Source organism: Nomia melanderi, chromosome 14, assembly GCF_051020985.1.
Source record: "Nomia melanderi isolate GNS246 chromosome 14, iyNomMela1, whole genome shotgun sequence".
Taxonomy (NCBI): Eukaryota; Metazoa; Arthropoda; class Insecta; order Hymenoptera; family Halictidae; genus Nomia; species Nomia melanderi.
In genome coordinates this window covers 5,086,206-5,101,353 of record NC_135012.1, presented here as the reverse complement: position 1 = coordinate 5,101,353, position 15,148 = coordinate 5,086,206, and the positions used below count along the sequence as shown (strand labels likewise).

The following is a 15,148-nucleotide window of genomic DNA, read 5'->3' as shown; positions in this document are numbered from 1 at the left end:
GATATCGTTTCTTGATGTTTTCGGTGCTTTGTAACGTATATAGCTATTCTTGACCATGTGTCACTTAAAAATATTTTGTTATAAAAATTAACGTGTACCACATGTGACCCCCATGGTCACCGGTGACCTCAACCAAATCGAATTACTGTAGTTCATGCAATTAAACGGCGATTATTTGAAGACATTTATATGTTACGAAAAATGCTACCTAATGCGCCGACATTAAGCAAGATGAGCGCGCAATAATAATAACGCGATTCAATCGAATGATTTAATATTATATGTTTTCCACTTTCTGTATTTTGCTCTATGATATCGTGCGGCGTTCAACGTGTTAACCCTTTAAATTCTGTAGGCCCCAATATTACACCAGTTCTAATATTAACAGATTGTTGACCGGCAATTTTACGCAAAAGCCATCCCATGTCGCCGGTTATTATTCTGTAATCAAGTATGAAAGTGAAACAATCTAAATAAACTTCAACATACTTTATTTATAAACAATGAATTAAAATGAAACTTACAGCATATCTTGTATATAACTTTGTATATTTTGCTAAAAATTAAAATAGCTAATGCAGGCGCAAACACAAGTTAACTCGTGACCGGTCAACAACGTGTTAAATATTTTAATGAATTTTAAGGAAACTACCTTAAGATTATTAGATCTTCCAAATATACAGAGTTTGTACCGAGAAGGGAATTAAAGGTCTAAGAAATGTTAGAACATTGTTAATTTTCAGTAAGACTACTATCAAAATTGGTAGGAGTTGCTGACATATCACAAAACTATGCGGAGTGCTAAGGGTCAACACGTTGACTGCCACGAGAATTTCCAGCGTTTCGAATAGCAATATTTATTCTTTAACAACAAAGGCAAATGATATTGAAAATAATTATTAATGATTTAGTATTAGAGTAGTCGTATTATGCTATGATGTAGCTACTTGTGTTACCAAATATTTTTATTTAAACTCAAGCTTTTTATTGTGATTGTTCTTCACTAATTCGGAAACTTTGTTCATCGGTGACCGTGGCGGTCAACGTGTTAACACGTTCTCGACGGAATGTACCACCGGTGGTACATGAACTATTGTCGCGTCATAGCATTTAAATAACCGATTACTGTAATTAACAAATTTATTTGCATCTTTATACACATAAGAGAACTATTCTCTGAGGTCTTAAGTGTAACGCCAAGGAGAAAATAAATACATGGAAATTTTGCCAGTTCGTGTTTGGAATACTAAGTAGCGAACGAATGATTTAATTGCTCGAACAGTAAGTAACAATTTTAATCAGCCGGAAAAATAGGAAAAATGTGAACGCCATATTCCGAGGGTTAAAATGTATAATTGAAAAAAATTCAGGCTGTATAAAATGAAACTCATGACAACGTGGTTTATAAATTTCAATGATATAGCATTCACGTCATTTTGTAACACAATGAAAATGAATGCTATAGCATTTACGTTCGAAATCAAATTATTCCAAATTAGTTTCACGAGATATCGTCGTTATCTCATTAGAAACTGTTCAAATACTTCTAGTGAGAAACTTCCGAGTGCAATGGGTTAAACTTTACACAATGCATCGAGATGTGAAATATTTAAATTTACGTGCGATTTCTCGTCAAGTCAGTTTGAAAGAATGTCGCTGGTGTCTGATTAGAAAACAGAAGTCGCCGAGTATTTCAGCTAATATATAATAATACTAGCTCTCAACAAGTATTCCATACGCAGCTCACTTCGCTGCGGAACGAAACTTATGGGGCCGCACAGTAGCTGTGTCGTGTTCGACTATATCGGAGCACGATTTCTCCCTAGGCCACAATCGAGATTTCCGTGCTTGGCAACTCGAGAAATATAATGTTCTTTCGATAGGATGTAATCGAAGGGAACAATAGGTTAATACATATTACTTGGAATATTTAAACTATTGACAGCAGGGTGTATTTGTAGTTCGGATGTTTCAACTATTAACCCCTTGACCGGGAACATGAGTTAACTCGTCATTCGTATCCACCTTTACCTTCCCAGTTATGAATTTTCTTTTTTTCTTGTATCATAGTGTTTATATTCATAGGTACTATGGTAGCTGGTATGACGAATGAAGTCAAATGAAGTCTTTTTATTTTTCAGTGCAGCCATGGAAGTGGTAATTACCAAAATGAGTAGACAAATGTTTCAATAACCATACACTGGAGTTAATCTGTTATTGGATGAGTTTCTAGTAATAACCAACGTTAAAAGTGCAACATAATTCCTAAAACAGACAAATATTTCAATATCCATAGACTGAGGTTAACCTGTTACTGGCTGATTTTTTAGTAATAATCAACCTTGAAGGTGCAACATAATTTCTAAAATAGATAAATATTTCAATAACCATACACTGGGGTTAACCTGTTATTGGCTGATTTTTTAATAATAATCAACGTTGAAGATGCAACATAATTTCTAAAATAGACAAATATTTCAATATCCATAGACTGATGTTAACCTGTTACTGACTAATTTTTTAGTAATAATGTTGCAGCTTCGATGTTCGACTCTCTACCTAGCAATGATACCATGACCCATCTCTGTTCTCGGTATACGCAAGTGGAATCTACTGTTCCACTGTACTCGCGTGCATACGTGACAGAAAAGTACCCTCGAACGTGTCCTACCCTTATCGCATCGTTCGAACGCGATTAAAATACTAGATTCTGTGCTCGCTGACTCACCATATTTATTCGGTGAAAAATGTATCCGAAACTCGACGGACTGCTCGGCTACGGTGACTATGGACGCACAGAAAACACGTTACATCGGCTTTGACACACTTGTCGCGATAGTTGGGGCAACCAGTCGAAGGTACCTTGGTCCAGCTCGAGCAGGTATCGAGAATTGCGCGGGAACACTCGCGACTAGACCGGTGATAGTGAGTTTAAACGGATGACATCGGACAACACAACAAAACAATCGTCCGCCGGTTGACACTTTGCAAGCACCACCCTGTATCACGTCCGACTGACACGAACACCCGAGACAGACTGGCTGCCGATCGTCAACGAACGGTCCCAGCTTTCGAAAGGTCCCGCCAGACGGCGACACGGCACGATGCCGCCAATAGAAGCGCCACCCCGCGAACGATCCTCCAATCAGAGCCGAGGAACGCACCAAAATTTCGTTTGGAATATCTACAGGGCGTCTGAGAATTTTATGGTGAATATTTATTTCGCGAATATTAACGATGGGATTATTGCATTGGTAAAACACGAAGGGGATGTTCTATCTGAAAATCTGGTCTACTGATGTCATCACTTGCAATTATATAATGTTTTGTTAATTATTCGCGTGATGGTATATTGTAATCACTATAAAATTTGATGAATGTTGTTATAGTTATATGGACGTTTTGGAAATTGTTTAACGTTGTTTGATAATTATCCATAGTGTATAGAACAATAGGTATAAGTGGAGAATAATGACAATTGAATTCGCGAATATGCATTGTGTAAATGTGCATGGTAAGAAATGTTTGAATATCTTGCTGTTCTGGTTCTTTCAATGCTTACCTATTTAGATTTTGTATTACTATACGACAATATGTAAGTATGTAATATTCAATAAAATGATGAGGGTACACAACGGCGTAGAATCAGACAAATCACCCTGTATAATGGTTTTATGGGCTGTCGGCATTCCGTGATTGGTCCCCCCCCCCCCTCCCAGTAAGCGACAGACAGTCCGAGTCAATTGTTCTTAAATAATATAAATTGGAGACTAAGAACGTACCCCAATAGCGACCGGTCTCGGACGAGCAATCCGTCTTTCGCTCATGTGTTCGAGCGTAACACAATGCACGAGAAAAAGGATGAGAGTGAACGCCCAGCCTCGATTCATCAAATAATTTATTGTGCTCCTCTGGGGCTCTGCCCTTATTTGCTGGATCCGAGGTCGTGGGACTGGATCGCTTGCTCGTTCGTGAACCGGCCCTTCGTTCCTCCGACCACTCAAACTTCGGGTCCACGTTTGAAAAATTCCCAAAATCCAACGGAAACACCATTTATGTGATTCTGAATGTTCAAATAAATTTAACCTGTCCATTGAATGTTTTTCAATCATTCGCACGATGTGAACACGGATAAAAATAAATCATATAATTTATAGAATTTTGTTTTACAAGATAATTTGAGACGTTCCTAGAACTGTTAAAAAAAAGTATAAACAATGAGATAACTTATATTCCTCGGTAACTATCATCATACAAAAATGTTACCCGAACATTTGAATTGCCATTTCAATAGACTTATAATAATGATGTTCCCAAGAAAATGGGAAAGAAACATATTTTCTAATGGAATTTGCAGAATAACGCGACAAGCCGTTAAGTTAAAAGTAAAAACTCAAAGTACCTGGAAACATAAACAACTGCATGATGACGTTTAAATTCCATAGTTCCCAAGTAAAATTTCACGGTCGCGTGACTTGCAGTGATGATATCCAATTTTCCAGATGTCATAAATGATTATTGCGAGGTTACCGACTTAGATTTGAATCTATAAACAAGCCATTTGAATACAAGTATTATTATGATCACTAAGCAGAAACACCGTGTTTGAATATTCAAAAAAAAAAAAAATGTCAGAAAATTAACTGTATAAGAGAAATAGATAAAAAGTGCTCTACTGTTTCTAAAACAAATAGAACTTATTACTGTTTTATTGTTTACTTTTAGATAAATTGCATCGTTCTTCGGTTAATATTAACAAAAACCGCGTCGTTAAAAAATTGTATTAAAGCATGAACTACGTAGTACAAGATATGGAAGCACTCTAACGGAAATGCGTACTTTCTCCTAAATAAATTTTTTGTAATAACGGTGCAAGTTAACTGTATGAATACTTTTGCATGTAAAATACTAATGAAAAATAACTACTTATAATTGAATTACATGAATAGGAGAATAAGAATTCATACGAGAATCGAGTCAAGTGTTAGCACAAGTTCGAGTGCTGATTTTCGCCAACGTTTTAATTAAAATAAAAAGATAATGCTTAGTATATCAACACGATTGACGAACATAAAACAGATAAAAATCACATAAATACATCAACTTTGTCCTTGGAACATTACAGCAGAATGATGCAAGCTTCTAACCATACTCACGAATATTCCGTGCAATGCTTTTATGCCGCTAGGGCTCGTGGTTGACGTTGAAATCAGCAGCAGCACAGTGTTGTTCTGACATCAAACGAAATTGTCGTTTCGCATTAAGATTGAAACCTTTCTCGTGATAAATTTTCGTAGAATATCACTCAGGCTGCTTCGGGCCTTCGCTACAAAAAAATGCCGCGCGGTAAGCGCATCAATTATTACGCTTTTCCCTTGAGAAAAATGTCTTCTTGTCCCCACCACATTCGCTCAAATCAAAAGCGCAATATCGCTCGTTTTGACCTCGAACAATGTACTTGAATCTAATGAAATATTTTTGCAGGTAAATATGTCAGTCACAAAGGCCGGAATCGCCACTTTACCAGCCCCGAGGAATTGGAGGAGCAGCGACGTCAGGAGGAAAAAAAACTCCAATGGAGAGTCAGTATTTTTAGGTTAACCAACAGCACAACGGCTTAGATATTATTGTTAAGTACGTAAGGTCGAATTGTCCTTTGATGGTCGAGTCTGATTCCATGCACCACTTGCTGACACTTTGTTCGGAGCACAATATTCTACAGCAATGCGAATTTCATTTGCAAGGTCGAGCAGAAAACCTTATGAAATTCTTAAGAATCGCAAAACAGAAATATGCTCTGTGTCCCTATTACTGTCGCGTTTTGTTCCTTTAAAAATCTTGCATAAATGTTACTTAGGGAATTGGTAAATAAACATTTTTTATTGCAGATCTAACGATACACATGTAAAAGTTACAATGAAATTCTCTCTTACAGAAGAATAGAGGAGAGAGCTCTAGCGAAGAAGAAGAGGAGGAAGAACCGAAAGCTTCCCTTGCTAGTGGCTCGGGTAGCGAAAGTGAAAGTGATTCAGAATCGGAGTCTAAAGGAGAGGTAGTACACATACTATAAATATTTAATAATTGCGCAACTGTATTTACATTCTAATACTTTCAGGGGAAAGCGAAAGGTGTAGAGAATTTAATTCAAGTTGAAAATCCAAATAGGGTACAAAAGAAAACAAAGAAGTTATCAACGTTAAACCAATCTTTAGACTCTGCGAAACCTGAGTTATCTCGAAGAGAAAGGTAATATTTGTTGATATTACCTGTACTGGACACGCCTAAGCGTGTCTCTCAAATATTAATAAAGCCAACCTTCTATTCAGGGAGCAACTAGAAAAACAAAGGGCTTATGCCAATTACCAGAAACTACACGCGGCGGGTAAAACCGATGAAGCTCGCGCAGATTTAGCTCGATTAGCCATAATTAAGCAGCAACGAGAGGAGGCTGCAAGGAAACGGGAACTCGAGAAAAAACAAAAAGAACTTGCTCAGCAAAAGAAGACGGAACTGACGCAGAAAGCCCTCGGCAAAAAGTCCTAGAACTTTGAAACCTATGTCAATTATAAATAATTCGCATCACTGCTATTATTACATTAACACTACAAGCAGTCCAATCTCTACTTTCATATTGATACTATTTGACTAAATCCACGCATTTTCAGCATGCGTTTGATGAAGATGTTCTTGTTTGTATAAATACAATTATTATAGTAACTAAATTAAACATAGTTTCATTCAGTTCTTTACCCGGATCCACCATTTTCCTATCGCGTGCACGACCAAGTACCTAACAGTGTAACGAATTAATCGAAGACGATGGATTTGTCGTAAAATCATCGAAAACGCTTTAACTTCTCTAATAAGATTTAATTATCAATAATTACGTAGCTATCGGTTGTAAACGAATTATACTTTTAAATGAATCAATGCATTATTACAGGATAATTGTAATTCATGCTAGGTACAAAGGTTTCTACAGATCCGCTATAGCACTATAGTACAGAGTGAAATGTAGCACGGTGGGAGACGCAGTCGAGCTGCTGCAGTCAAGCCGACACGATGTTTTGGGAGGATGTGCTTTATGTGGCGATACTTGTGTTCTGCGTATTCATTGGGGACTTTTATAAACGGATCGAGGGAGTACACGAGAAGCAATGGATATGTACACTCTTGGGATTTATATTAGCCACTACAGTTTCTGGAAGTCATGTAATTCACCCTATAATCTGTTCTGTGATTAACGCGATTATTATAACCAAGATCTCTCCAAAGTACGATTTATTGATAATATTATATCAATTCATTACCTCAGAACGAAATTATTTTAGTTAGCTTCGTTAATGCATTCATTATTTTATTAACGAAGTACCGCAGTGCTATATAAATACGTTTCGAGTTTTATGCGGTACATCTGCAGTGATCAGTGATGTTAACAAGTGCTATCTTCTCGATTGTCGCCTGTTCATTGCCTTTAATATGCATGTATCAAGCTGAACTGAATAAATAAGACATGGAAAGAAAAAAGCGATTTCCCGCAGCTTTATCGAGAAATTAGATCTTACGCATGGTGTAAATGATAAGCGTAATTTAATATCAATCAGCAATGTCAGTGTATTATTAATAGTACTTGATTGCTGCAATATCAAAGTTCACGGGATTTTGCAACAGGCATTGATTAATTCATTCTAGCATTTCTGTGAATGTGTTAATGAATCCGAGCATGCAAGAACGCAAACACAGATGCATCATTAAGGGAACTACCAATTAATGTTAAGTGCCTTTCAATGAGCACCCAATTATATGTTAAAATTACTTTTCATTTACAGAAAATGTCACCTGGCTAGTTTCTTCTTTTCATTCTTCTATCTACTGTTCCTATTTCGATTAGGGACATATATTGGTCTACCAGAATCACCATCCCACACAAATCTTCTGCTTATGATATTAACACTGAAATTATCTGGGCTAGCCTTTGAAGTAAATGCAGCTGCCAGTCAACCATCTGATGATCCAGAAGGTGTAAATTCTGATGCATTGAAAAATGTAGGAGTTCTAGATGTGTTTCACTACGGCTTTAGCTACATGGGAATCTTGACTGGTAAATTTGTTCCAATTACTTCAATCAACAATTGGATCTTTACATTATATTATATTAAGTACAACGTATTTCTCTTTTATAGGTCCCTATTATCGTTATAGAACATATTGGGATCATTTGCATAGACCATTTTCTAAATATGTGGATCCTAAGCCTCTTACATACTCCAAGCTCAAACAAGTTGCAGCATTTATTGTGTTATATCTTATGATGAACGCGAGTTATCCTACAAGAGTAATATTAACTAAAATTATTTTAACAACCAAGCTGAACAAAGTTGTCAATTTTCTAATCTGTGCATTTTCAATTCTAGTATGTCACCACAGATGCATTCGCAGAGAGAAGTTTTCTTTTCAGATACTTCTACATGTATCCTACATTTTTCTCTTTCAAATTAAGAATGTACATTGGTATGTCCTTAGCAGAATGCGCTTGCCAAATGGCTGGGCTTGGAGCATATCCCGTGAAGGCTAATCCTGTTATAGGACTAGGGCCTCGAGATTACAAAGCCATTGAAACTATGTAAAGTTTCCTTTCCATTTTATCATCCTACAGCAACAGGAGAAACTAACTAAGTAAATTCCATAGGACACACAATGCACCCGGGGAGTTGAAAGATGAAGAATATAATTTCGATACTGTGTACAATATGAATGTCGCAAAATTGGAAACATGTCACTTGACAAGGACTGCTATGAAATCATGGAATGCTTGTATCCAATACTGGATGGGTGTTTATATATACAAAAGATTCCCGTATAAAAATTTACGGACCTTAGCCACGTTCACGCTATCGGCTGCTTGGCACGGTTGGCAAGCCGGTTACTACTTCTGCATGTGTCAAATTCCTTTATTCTTGATGAGCGAGGATATAGGAGTAAAGTTCTATAATCAAAGCAAGGAGGGAAGTTTGGTGAGTACTGACTAATCTCTCAGTCTACAGATTTCTTCTTTTTTTCAATAATGAATCAACAGTTAAACAACAGCTACGCATGGATGAAAAAACGATGTGTACTTTTATTCTTACAGGCTAGAATGGGTTGGCGCCTACTTTTGTGGTACGAGAAAACAACCTGCATGGCATATTTAGGTGTGCCATTCCTATTGTTAGGGATGGAAGAGTCGCTACAATATTACAAAAGCATATATTTTGCGGGTCATATTTTAGCAATTGTACTGTACGTAAGCTTCCGCTTTTTAAAACCCTATATATTAAAACCCATAGAAAATAAGGCCAAGGACAACTAGTCTGCTACGCTAGTATGGAATATATTTAAAATTGCATGTACTTATTTCCTCAGTAATTCGATCTGTCTTCTCTCTAAGATAGCTTCTAGCAATAGAGTTTTTTTTTAAGTACCAACTTTTTACGAATTCTAGTAGCATATTATTAACGCCAAGTTAATAATATATGATTATGTTACAAAATACGTATGTATTACATACTTTAATATTGTGATTGAGCTAGTCAGTCAGTAATGATACCAAGTACATTATTCTGACTTAACGCACTTCCATAGCTGTTATTAAAATTAACAAATTAAATTGAAAAGAAAAGAGAAATAATCTCGGATATGACGAAGGTTTCTATTCTTCCATTTGTAATGATGAGTAAAGTCAGAAATAATAAAGAATTCCATTTGTTTAATACGGTAATCTTTATTGATTTTATCCTCCACGTGTCTACAATGCCTCACTCCTCTCCTCTAAGAAAAGAAATTAAATCATCTGTATATTCCAACATCACTTTACCTCTAAAAATACTTACTCTAGTGACGTACGTTGGCACCTGAAAAAAAGAACACAGGAAAAGCAAAAAGGATTCCATCCCCTACCCTTAACTCTCCCAATTACTTCGAAAATGTGGCGGCAAGTGTTTCAAGCGATGATCACAAAATTTAAATCTTTACAAACTCTACACTTTCCCGATGAAAATCTTAAACAGTCGCGACAAGAAGTACATGTGTATATATATATTTTTTATATACTTTTTTAAATATATATATACACATTAAAAGATACTAAAGTGAAAAGAAAATAATAAAATGGCAAATAAAATATTAAGTATCTCGAAGGGATCGAATTTGAATGGAAAATAAGAACTTGTACTTCAAAATGGTATTCTCAAGGGGGTCATTTTCATTTAAGCAATTGAACAATCTATCTTTTCTGAAGCAGAAATCCAAGTGGGGAGGATTTTCATTAACTTTTGCAATACACAATTAAGTTAACATCTATGCGTGGACCTCTATCCAACTGTTTTCTACAAATCTCAAAAGAAATTGCCTGATAACTCATGTCTTTACCGGTTGTATAAATACCCCCTTAAGTAATACCACAGACAGTCCACCCGCACAACTTACAAAATTGAACCTACACCGCTGAAAAGAAATTGCGTCCTCTAATCAACACCATTGCTGGAAGTGATCGTCAAGAAACACGCGGAGTATATCTGGCAGACGTAACACAGTTGAAATTGTGAGTCGTTGCTCGCGAGGTCTGGTGATGCTCACGTGCTACCTGCGAACCGGACGACGGCCGAAACCAGCAATCGCGGCAGCTTTGGTTGTACCCTCTGCTTATTTCTCTGCGCTCTCGACCGTACCCTCTGCGATTTTCTGCACACGCCGACCCCCCAGAGAGACAGCTTTCGCTCACACACTTTCTCTCTTTTTCTCGCCCTGATCTCGACTCGCGAACCTGCTTTCACCAGACCACCAACCGCTCGCTACTGCAAACTGCTTACAGCCCTGCTACTCTCGGCTTACTGCTTACTCTCAGCTACCCCATCATCGGCTACACTCGCCACGCCACTCCTTTCCACCGCCTGTGGCACCATAAAATTACAACTTAGTTACAACGAATAAACGTGTTATATCCGTGTGTGAGGATTTTTAATATTTTTCTTTTTCTTCTTTTTTTTTCTTTTTTTTTGGTTGGAAGGATATTGACGAACAAACGGTTTTACGTGAATGAAACCAATAATGAACGATGCTATCAAATCTATGCAACCCCAAGGACTACTTTAACACGGTGATGAATTGATACTATACATGGTACCCTAGGTTTCAATGTTCAAACTTTGTCAGTATATTCTATGGCACTACGTAAGAAAAAAATGTTATGTAAACGTAGGTCACATAGAGCTTTATTAAAAAGTTAGAACAAAAATATGGAATACAATTAACATTGACGTATTAACCGACTTGCTATTATTGCGAGCAGTGACTTAAATAGGTCAGTAATATTTATATACAATGTGCTTTCGTTAGCTATATTAATGAATAGATACAAAAAATGTATAATGCATTCACAGCGAAATGAAACACAATGGATAATTAGGCAATTATAAATTCGATCTTGAACTGCTGTCGCTCATACATTGTCAAGAAAGCTAAATATTTTGAAATGCAGCATTAATTAACCCTAGCAGTGACATTGTTAAGTAATAAACACATGGATCTATTTAAGTCAATGTTCCCAGTAACAGCAAGTCGGTTACTATTCCTATATTACTCGTATTCCGTATTTCTGTTATAACTTTTTAATAAAGCTCTATGTGGCCTATGTTTGCAGAACATGTTTTTCTTATTTAGTGCCATAGAATATACTGATAAAGTTTAAATATTAAAACCTGAGACACCATGTATATTTCTTTAAATTCACAATATTCATTGCGAACTTTTTGCTATGACTTCTCTTCTTGTTAAAGGAAGAGCAAAAAATTAGGAAGAGAGCTGTTCTGTATTTATACACTTTACATAATGTCGAAGTATCGATTGATGATTGATGAAACTTAATCTCGTTCTCAAGATTCAACTAACTGACGTGAAAATTAAGTTTCCAGCCGATAGAATTAAATAGGTAACACAAAATGATTTGATCATGTTTTCTGTTGCATTCCCTACGATTACGCTTAACTTTTAATCACTGTCTAAAACTATGCGAATAGTTCCGTCTTCCGCATTTTATTACACTTTATTATAAATGGCAAACTTACATAAATAAACCTGTATACTATTACAGAAACGCAGAACTTACTTCTAAAAATCGTGTGTACCAGAACTTCTAGTTTCTTTTCTTTCTGTTAGCTAATTAAAGTCGATCAAGTTTCAACGACAGATAATAGAAAATTCAGGCAACGATTATGTGATTTAAGGGTTCAGTCTAAAATTTGTACAGAAACCGGACTTAATCGACCACATACGTTCTACATTACCTGCTAATTACCATTATACATCAATACCCCGATGAAATTCCAGAGATATCTAAATCCATGTTGCCCGGTTCGAACAATTTCATACTGACGGAAAAAAAAACAATTTTCGCTATGGACATATTTGACCTAAATAGTTGTTTTCCTGTGCAGTTACTTATACACGCCGACACGGCTTAAAGTAGTTATAACAAAATTGAAGAAAATGGAAGAAAATGGAAGAAAATGAATAAACTTGCGTTATAACTCACTTACTCGACAATCTTATAACTCGACAAGTACTAGATGTTGTGCACACTATACTTCAACGAAAAGTAAAAAATCATGTACGCTCGAACTGACAACAATTCTTCCGTTTTATTTATTCACAGAGTGCAAAATCAATTATTTCGTCTGTTCTAATTTTAAAGATTGTTCGAACATCAAATATATAGTGCTAGTGCACGTCTCTAAAACTCTTATCAAAGACACAATGAAACTTGAATTCAATGGTTTGAACACAAGCTGTTTCAGTTGTTACAACAGCTTAACCATACATAGAAAAAAATAGGAATACATGTACTTCTCTCTGAGCAAAATAAGCATGTGACAGTGTTACCTAACGAAGTAAGAATAATTACGAGAAAAAAAAACTTGCAAACGAGAACCTTCAAGAGTCCTTTAAACTCATAGTCTAGATACATTACATTAAAATTAGTTATGGGTTTCAACCCAAACAAGTGCGTCGACATAATTAATATGTAAGTGATAGAAGAAATGTGAACGTGCGACAGTGTTGCTCTAGGTATTAGAGGGTAATAGAATACCTTTTCATTCTCAAGAAATGATTATTCTGCACTCGCGGCACGTGCATCTGTTCACAGTCGTACTCGCTTATGGTTCAATTACTTCAGTCCCTGTATTAAGAAAGGAAATGTGTTATATATTAAAGTACTCCTTCAATATGTCTAAAATTACAACTAAAATATATTCCACTTTATAATTATTCGTATAATACTTTACATACCTTGATTTGGAACGACTGTCTTTTTGTCTGTCAGGAGACTTGCTCCTGGAACGAGACTTTCCTCGAGAGCTCTTACTGTCGGAACGTGAGCGACTTCTACTACGACTATAAGATCGTCTTCGGTCTCTATCGCGGCTTCTAGACCTGCTGCGTGATCTGGACCTTGAGCGTCTACGGTCCCTGCTCCTGCTGCGTGATCTAGGAACAATATAAAACACACTTATATAGTAATGCACTAATACAGTAATAAATTACAATCATTCTAAACAATATTTATAACAATAATATACATTATATTAATATATTAATAATAATCACCTTCCTCTTCGTCGGCTGCCGCGACTACGATGTGGAGAAGTCGGTCGTCCATATCGTGCCATTTGAACCCTAAGTTCCCTACCATCTAACAGTCTTCCATCCATAGCGTCTAATGCATCTTCCGCGTCTCGTTTGTCATAGAATCTGAAAAGCCACACACGTAAAAGTTCGATTCTTCAACGAACCAAGAACAAGCCGCAATATAGGCAACAGATAGATGTAACATTTGTTAGCACCCAAGCTACAATGATACAGTTATTCGAAGAGCGTGCTTATGCGACGCTCGTTAATTGCTTTTAAAAAATACCAAAAATTGATTCTCCGGTTACCTGACGAACGCAAATCCACGGCTCTCCCGAGTGAAACGGTCCCTGGGTATGTAAATGTCGCCAACTTCGCCACATCGCTCGAACACGCGTCTTAGATCCTCCGGCGTCGTTCTGTAGGTGAGATTGTCCACTTTCAGGGACACCATCCCATCAATTCGAGGCGGGGGCCTGCCGTAACTCATTTCGGCGAGATTCCCGAACTCGTTTCGAGAGATAAAATTAACACTTTAACCGGAAAAATCAGTTTCCAATTAAGTGGAACACGTCTACACACGTCAAAGAGAAGATGGCGAATAACGGAAGAACGACGTCTGTGCGCAGAACGCCGGGATATGACGTAAATGATACTTCCTACTACGTGACTCGAATTCCGTTCCGTACGAAACGCTTCGCTTTGTTTCCAACTGGAAATATTTATTTTTACTCGCTCGGGAAACGATGGTTATTCGAATAAATAATTATTAATCGATTTCCTATTTTTATTATAACCTAGAAGGAAGTCAACGAATACTGACATTCGTTTTTCCGTAGCAAAATACTTTCCACGTAAACGGCACGAATAAAACGTATTTTAATACGCCCCGTAAGATTAGAATTTCTATCGTTTTCTACAGATTCATATTGATTAGTAAGAAGATAAATTTTATATTATTGCGCGTTACATTCGTTCCGTTCGTGACGTGAAACGACTCGCGTAGTCCACTTCCGGTCAATCTGAAATTTGAACGCGCGGCGCACAACGGAAACGTATTGATATTACGATATCCCCGTTTCACAGACGAGATTCGTAAAAGTACTCGTCGTGAAGGAAACAAAGACTATCGAAATGAAAAATTATTCTATGAAAAAGAAAACTGCAATTTATCATGGGGCGTACAATTCCTCTCAACGAAATCGGTACCGGAACCGTTGTACACGCGATCGTTTCGAGAACATTAATCAATCAAACAAATTCATTTTCAACCGTATTATTTACAAATAATACAAAGTACAATAAAAAAAAAAGAAACAAGAAGAGAAAACATTCGTTGAGAGGCGTTGCATCCGCACGAAGCAGAGTCACAATCACTTCGTTCATTTCCGTTTCCGAATAAAGTTTTATATAAAAAATTAAATTTATACAATGCTCGCCGTTAAAATGGTAGTGAAACACTGGTCGCAAACGAATCGTTAACGCA

At 36.7% G+C, this 15,148-nt stretch overlaps 4 protein-coding genes across 9 annotated transcripts in view; 2 read left to right on the top strand and 2 right to left on the bottom strand.

Annotated features, from left to right (window-relative positions):
• Positions 1–5,305, bottom strand: part of Arl4 (ADP ribosylation factor-like 4) — a 134,310-nt gene extending 129,005 nt beyond the window's left edge. For 2 of the 5 annotated variants that reach the window (XM_076373766.1, XM_076373767.1), the window contains exon 1: positions 2,729–3,689. The gene's annotated coding sequence lies outside the window, so the exon portion shown is untranslated. Of the gene's footprint in view, positions 1–2,728; positions 3,690–4,402; positions 4,547–4,719; positions 4,759–5,147 lie in introns of those variants that run through there. The other 3 variants (XM_076373762.1, XM_076373763.1, XM_076373765.1) reach the window with 3 other exon arrangements.
• Positions 5,198–6,727, top strand: LOC116427134 (28 kDa heat- and acid-stable phosphoprotein). The gene is made up of 5 exons (XM_031977119.2): positions 5,198–5,346; positions 5,485–5,582; positions 5,936–6,052; positions 6,116–6,246; positions 6,327–6,727. Exons 1-5 carry the CDS (start codon positions 5,337–5,339, stop codon positions 6,541–6,543), a joined length of 573 nt encoding a protein of 190 aa, XP_031832979.1. The 5' UTR covers positions 5,198–5,336; the 3' UTR covers positions 6,544–6,727.
• Positions 6,728–7,005: 278 nt separating this feature from the next.
• frj (membrane bound O-acyltransferase domain containing farjavit) lies at positions 7,006–9,749 on the top strand. Its single transcript, XM_031977140.2, has 6 exons — positions 7,006–7,274; positions 7,830–8,101; positions 8,184–8,335; positions 8,415–8,623; positions 8,690–9,014; positions 9,131–9,749. Exons 1-6 carry the CDS (start codon positions 7,063–7,065, stop codon positions 9,347–9,349), a joined length of 1,389 nt encoding a protein of 462 aa, XP_031833000.1. The 5' UTR covers positions 7,006–7,062; the 3' UTR covers positions 9,350–9,749.
• Positions 9,741–14,285, bottom strand: SC35 (SR family splicing factor SC35). Of its 2 annotated transcripts, XR_004235038.2 has the most exons (5): positions 13,971–14,285; positions 13,642–13,785; positions 13,324–13,521; positions 13,124–13,213; positions 9,741–10,928 (listed from the first exon to the last, which is right to left on the bottom strand). XR_004235038.2 is itself a non-coding variant. In XM_031977141.2 (4 exons), the coding sequence occupies exons 1-4, from the start codon at positions 14,150–14,152 to the stop codon at positions 13,207–13,209; spliced, it is 531 nt and encodes a 176-aa protein (XP_031833001.1). In that variant the 5' UTR covers positions 14,153–14,285; the 3' UTR covers positions 12,061–13,206. The 2 variants fall into 2 exon arrangements, 1 of the variants encoding a protein (XP_031833001.1); XM_031977141.2 differs by lacking the exon at positions 9,741–10,928 and having other exon boundaries at positions 12,061–13,213.
• Positions 14,286–15,148: the final 863 nt, after the last annotated feature.

Coding starts and splice junctions, on each gene's coding strand:
- LOC116427134 (XM_031977119.2), top strand. Junction 6,053..6,115: donor AATCGGAGTCTAAAGGAGAG/GTAGTACACATA, acceptor TAATACTTTCAG/GGGAAAGCGAAAGGTGTAGA. Junction 6,247..6,326: donor GAGTTATCTCGAAGAGAAAG/GTAATATTTGTT, acceptor CCTTCTATTCAG/GGAGCAACTAGAAAAACAAA.
- frj (XM_031977140.2), top strand. CDS start 7,063: ATGTTTTGGGAGGATGTGCTTTATGTGGCGATACTTGTGTTCTGCGTA. Junction 8,336..8,414: donor ACGCGAGTTATCCTACAAGA/GTAATATTAACT, acceptor TTTCAATTCTAG/TATGTCACCACAGATGCATT. Junction 9,015..9,130: donor AAAGCAAGGAGGGAAGTTTG/GTGAGTACTGAC, acceptor TTATTCTTACAG/GCTAGAATGGGTTGGCGCCT.
- SC35 (XM_031977141.2), bottom strand. CDS start 14,152: ATGAGTTACGGCAGGCCCCCGCCTCGAATTGATGGGATGGTGTCCCTG. Junction 13,786..13,970: donor CGTGGATTTGCGTTCGTCAG/GTAACCGGAGAA, acceptor GTGGCTTTTCAG/ATTCTATGACAAACGAGACG. Junction 13,522..13,641: donor GGCAGCCGACGAAGAGGAAG/GTGATTATTATT, acceptor TATTGTTCCTAG/ATCACGCAGCAGGAGCAGGG.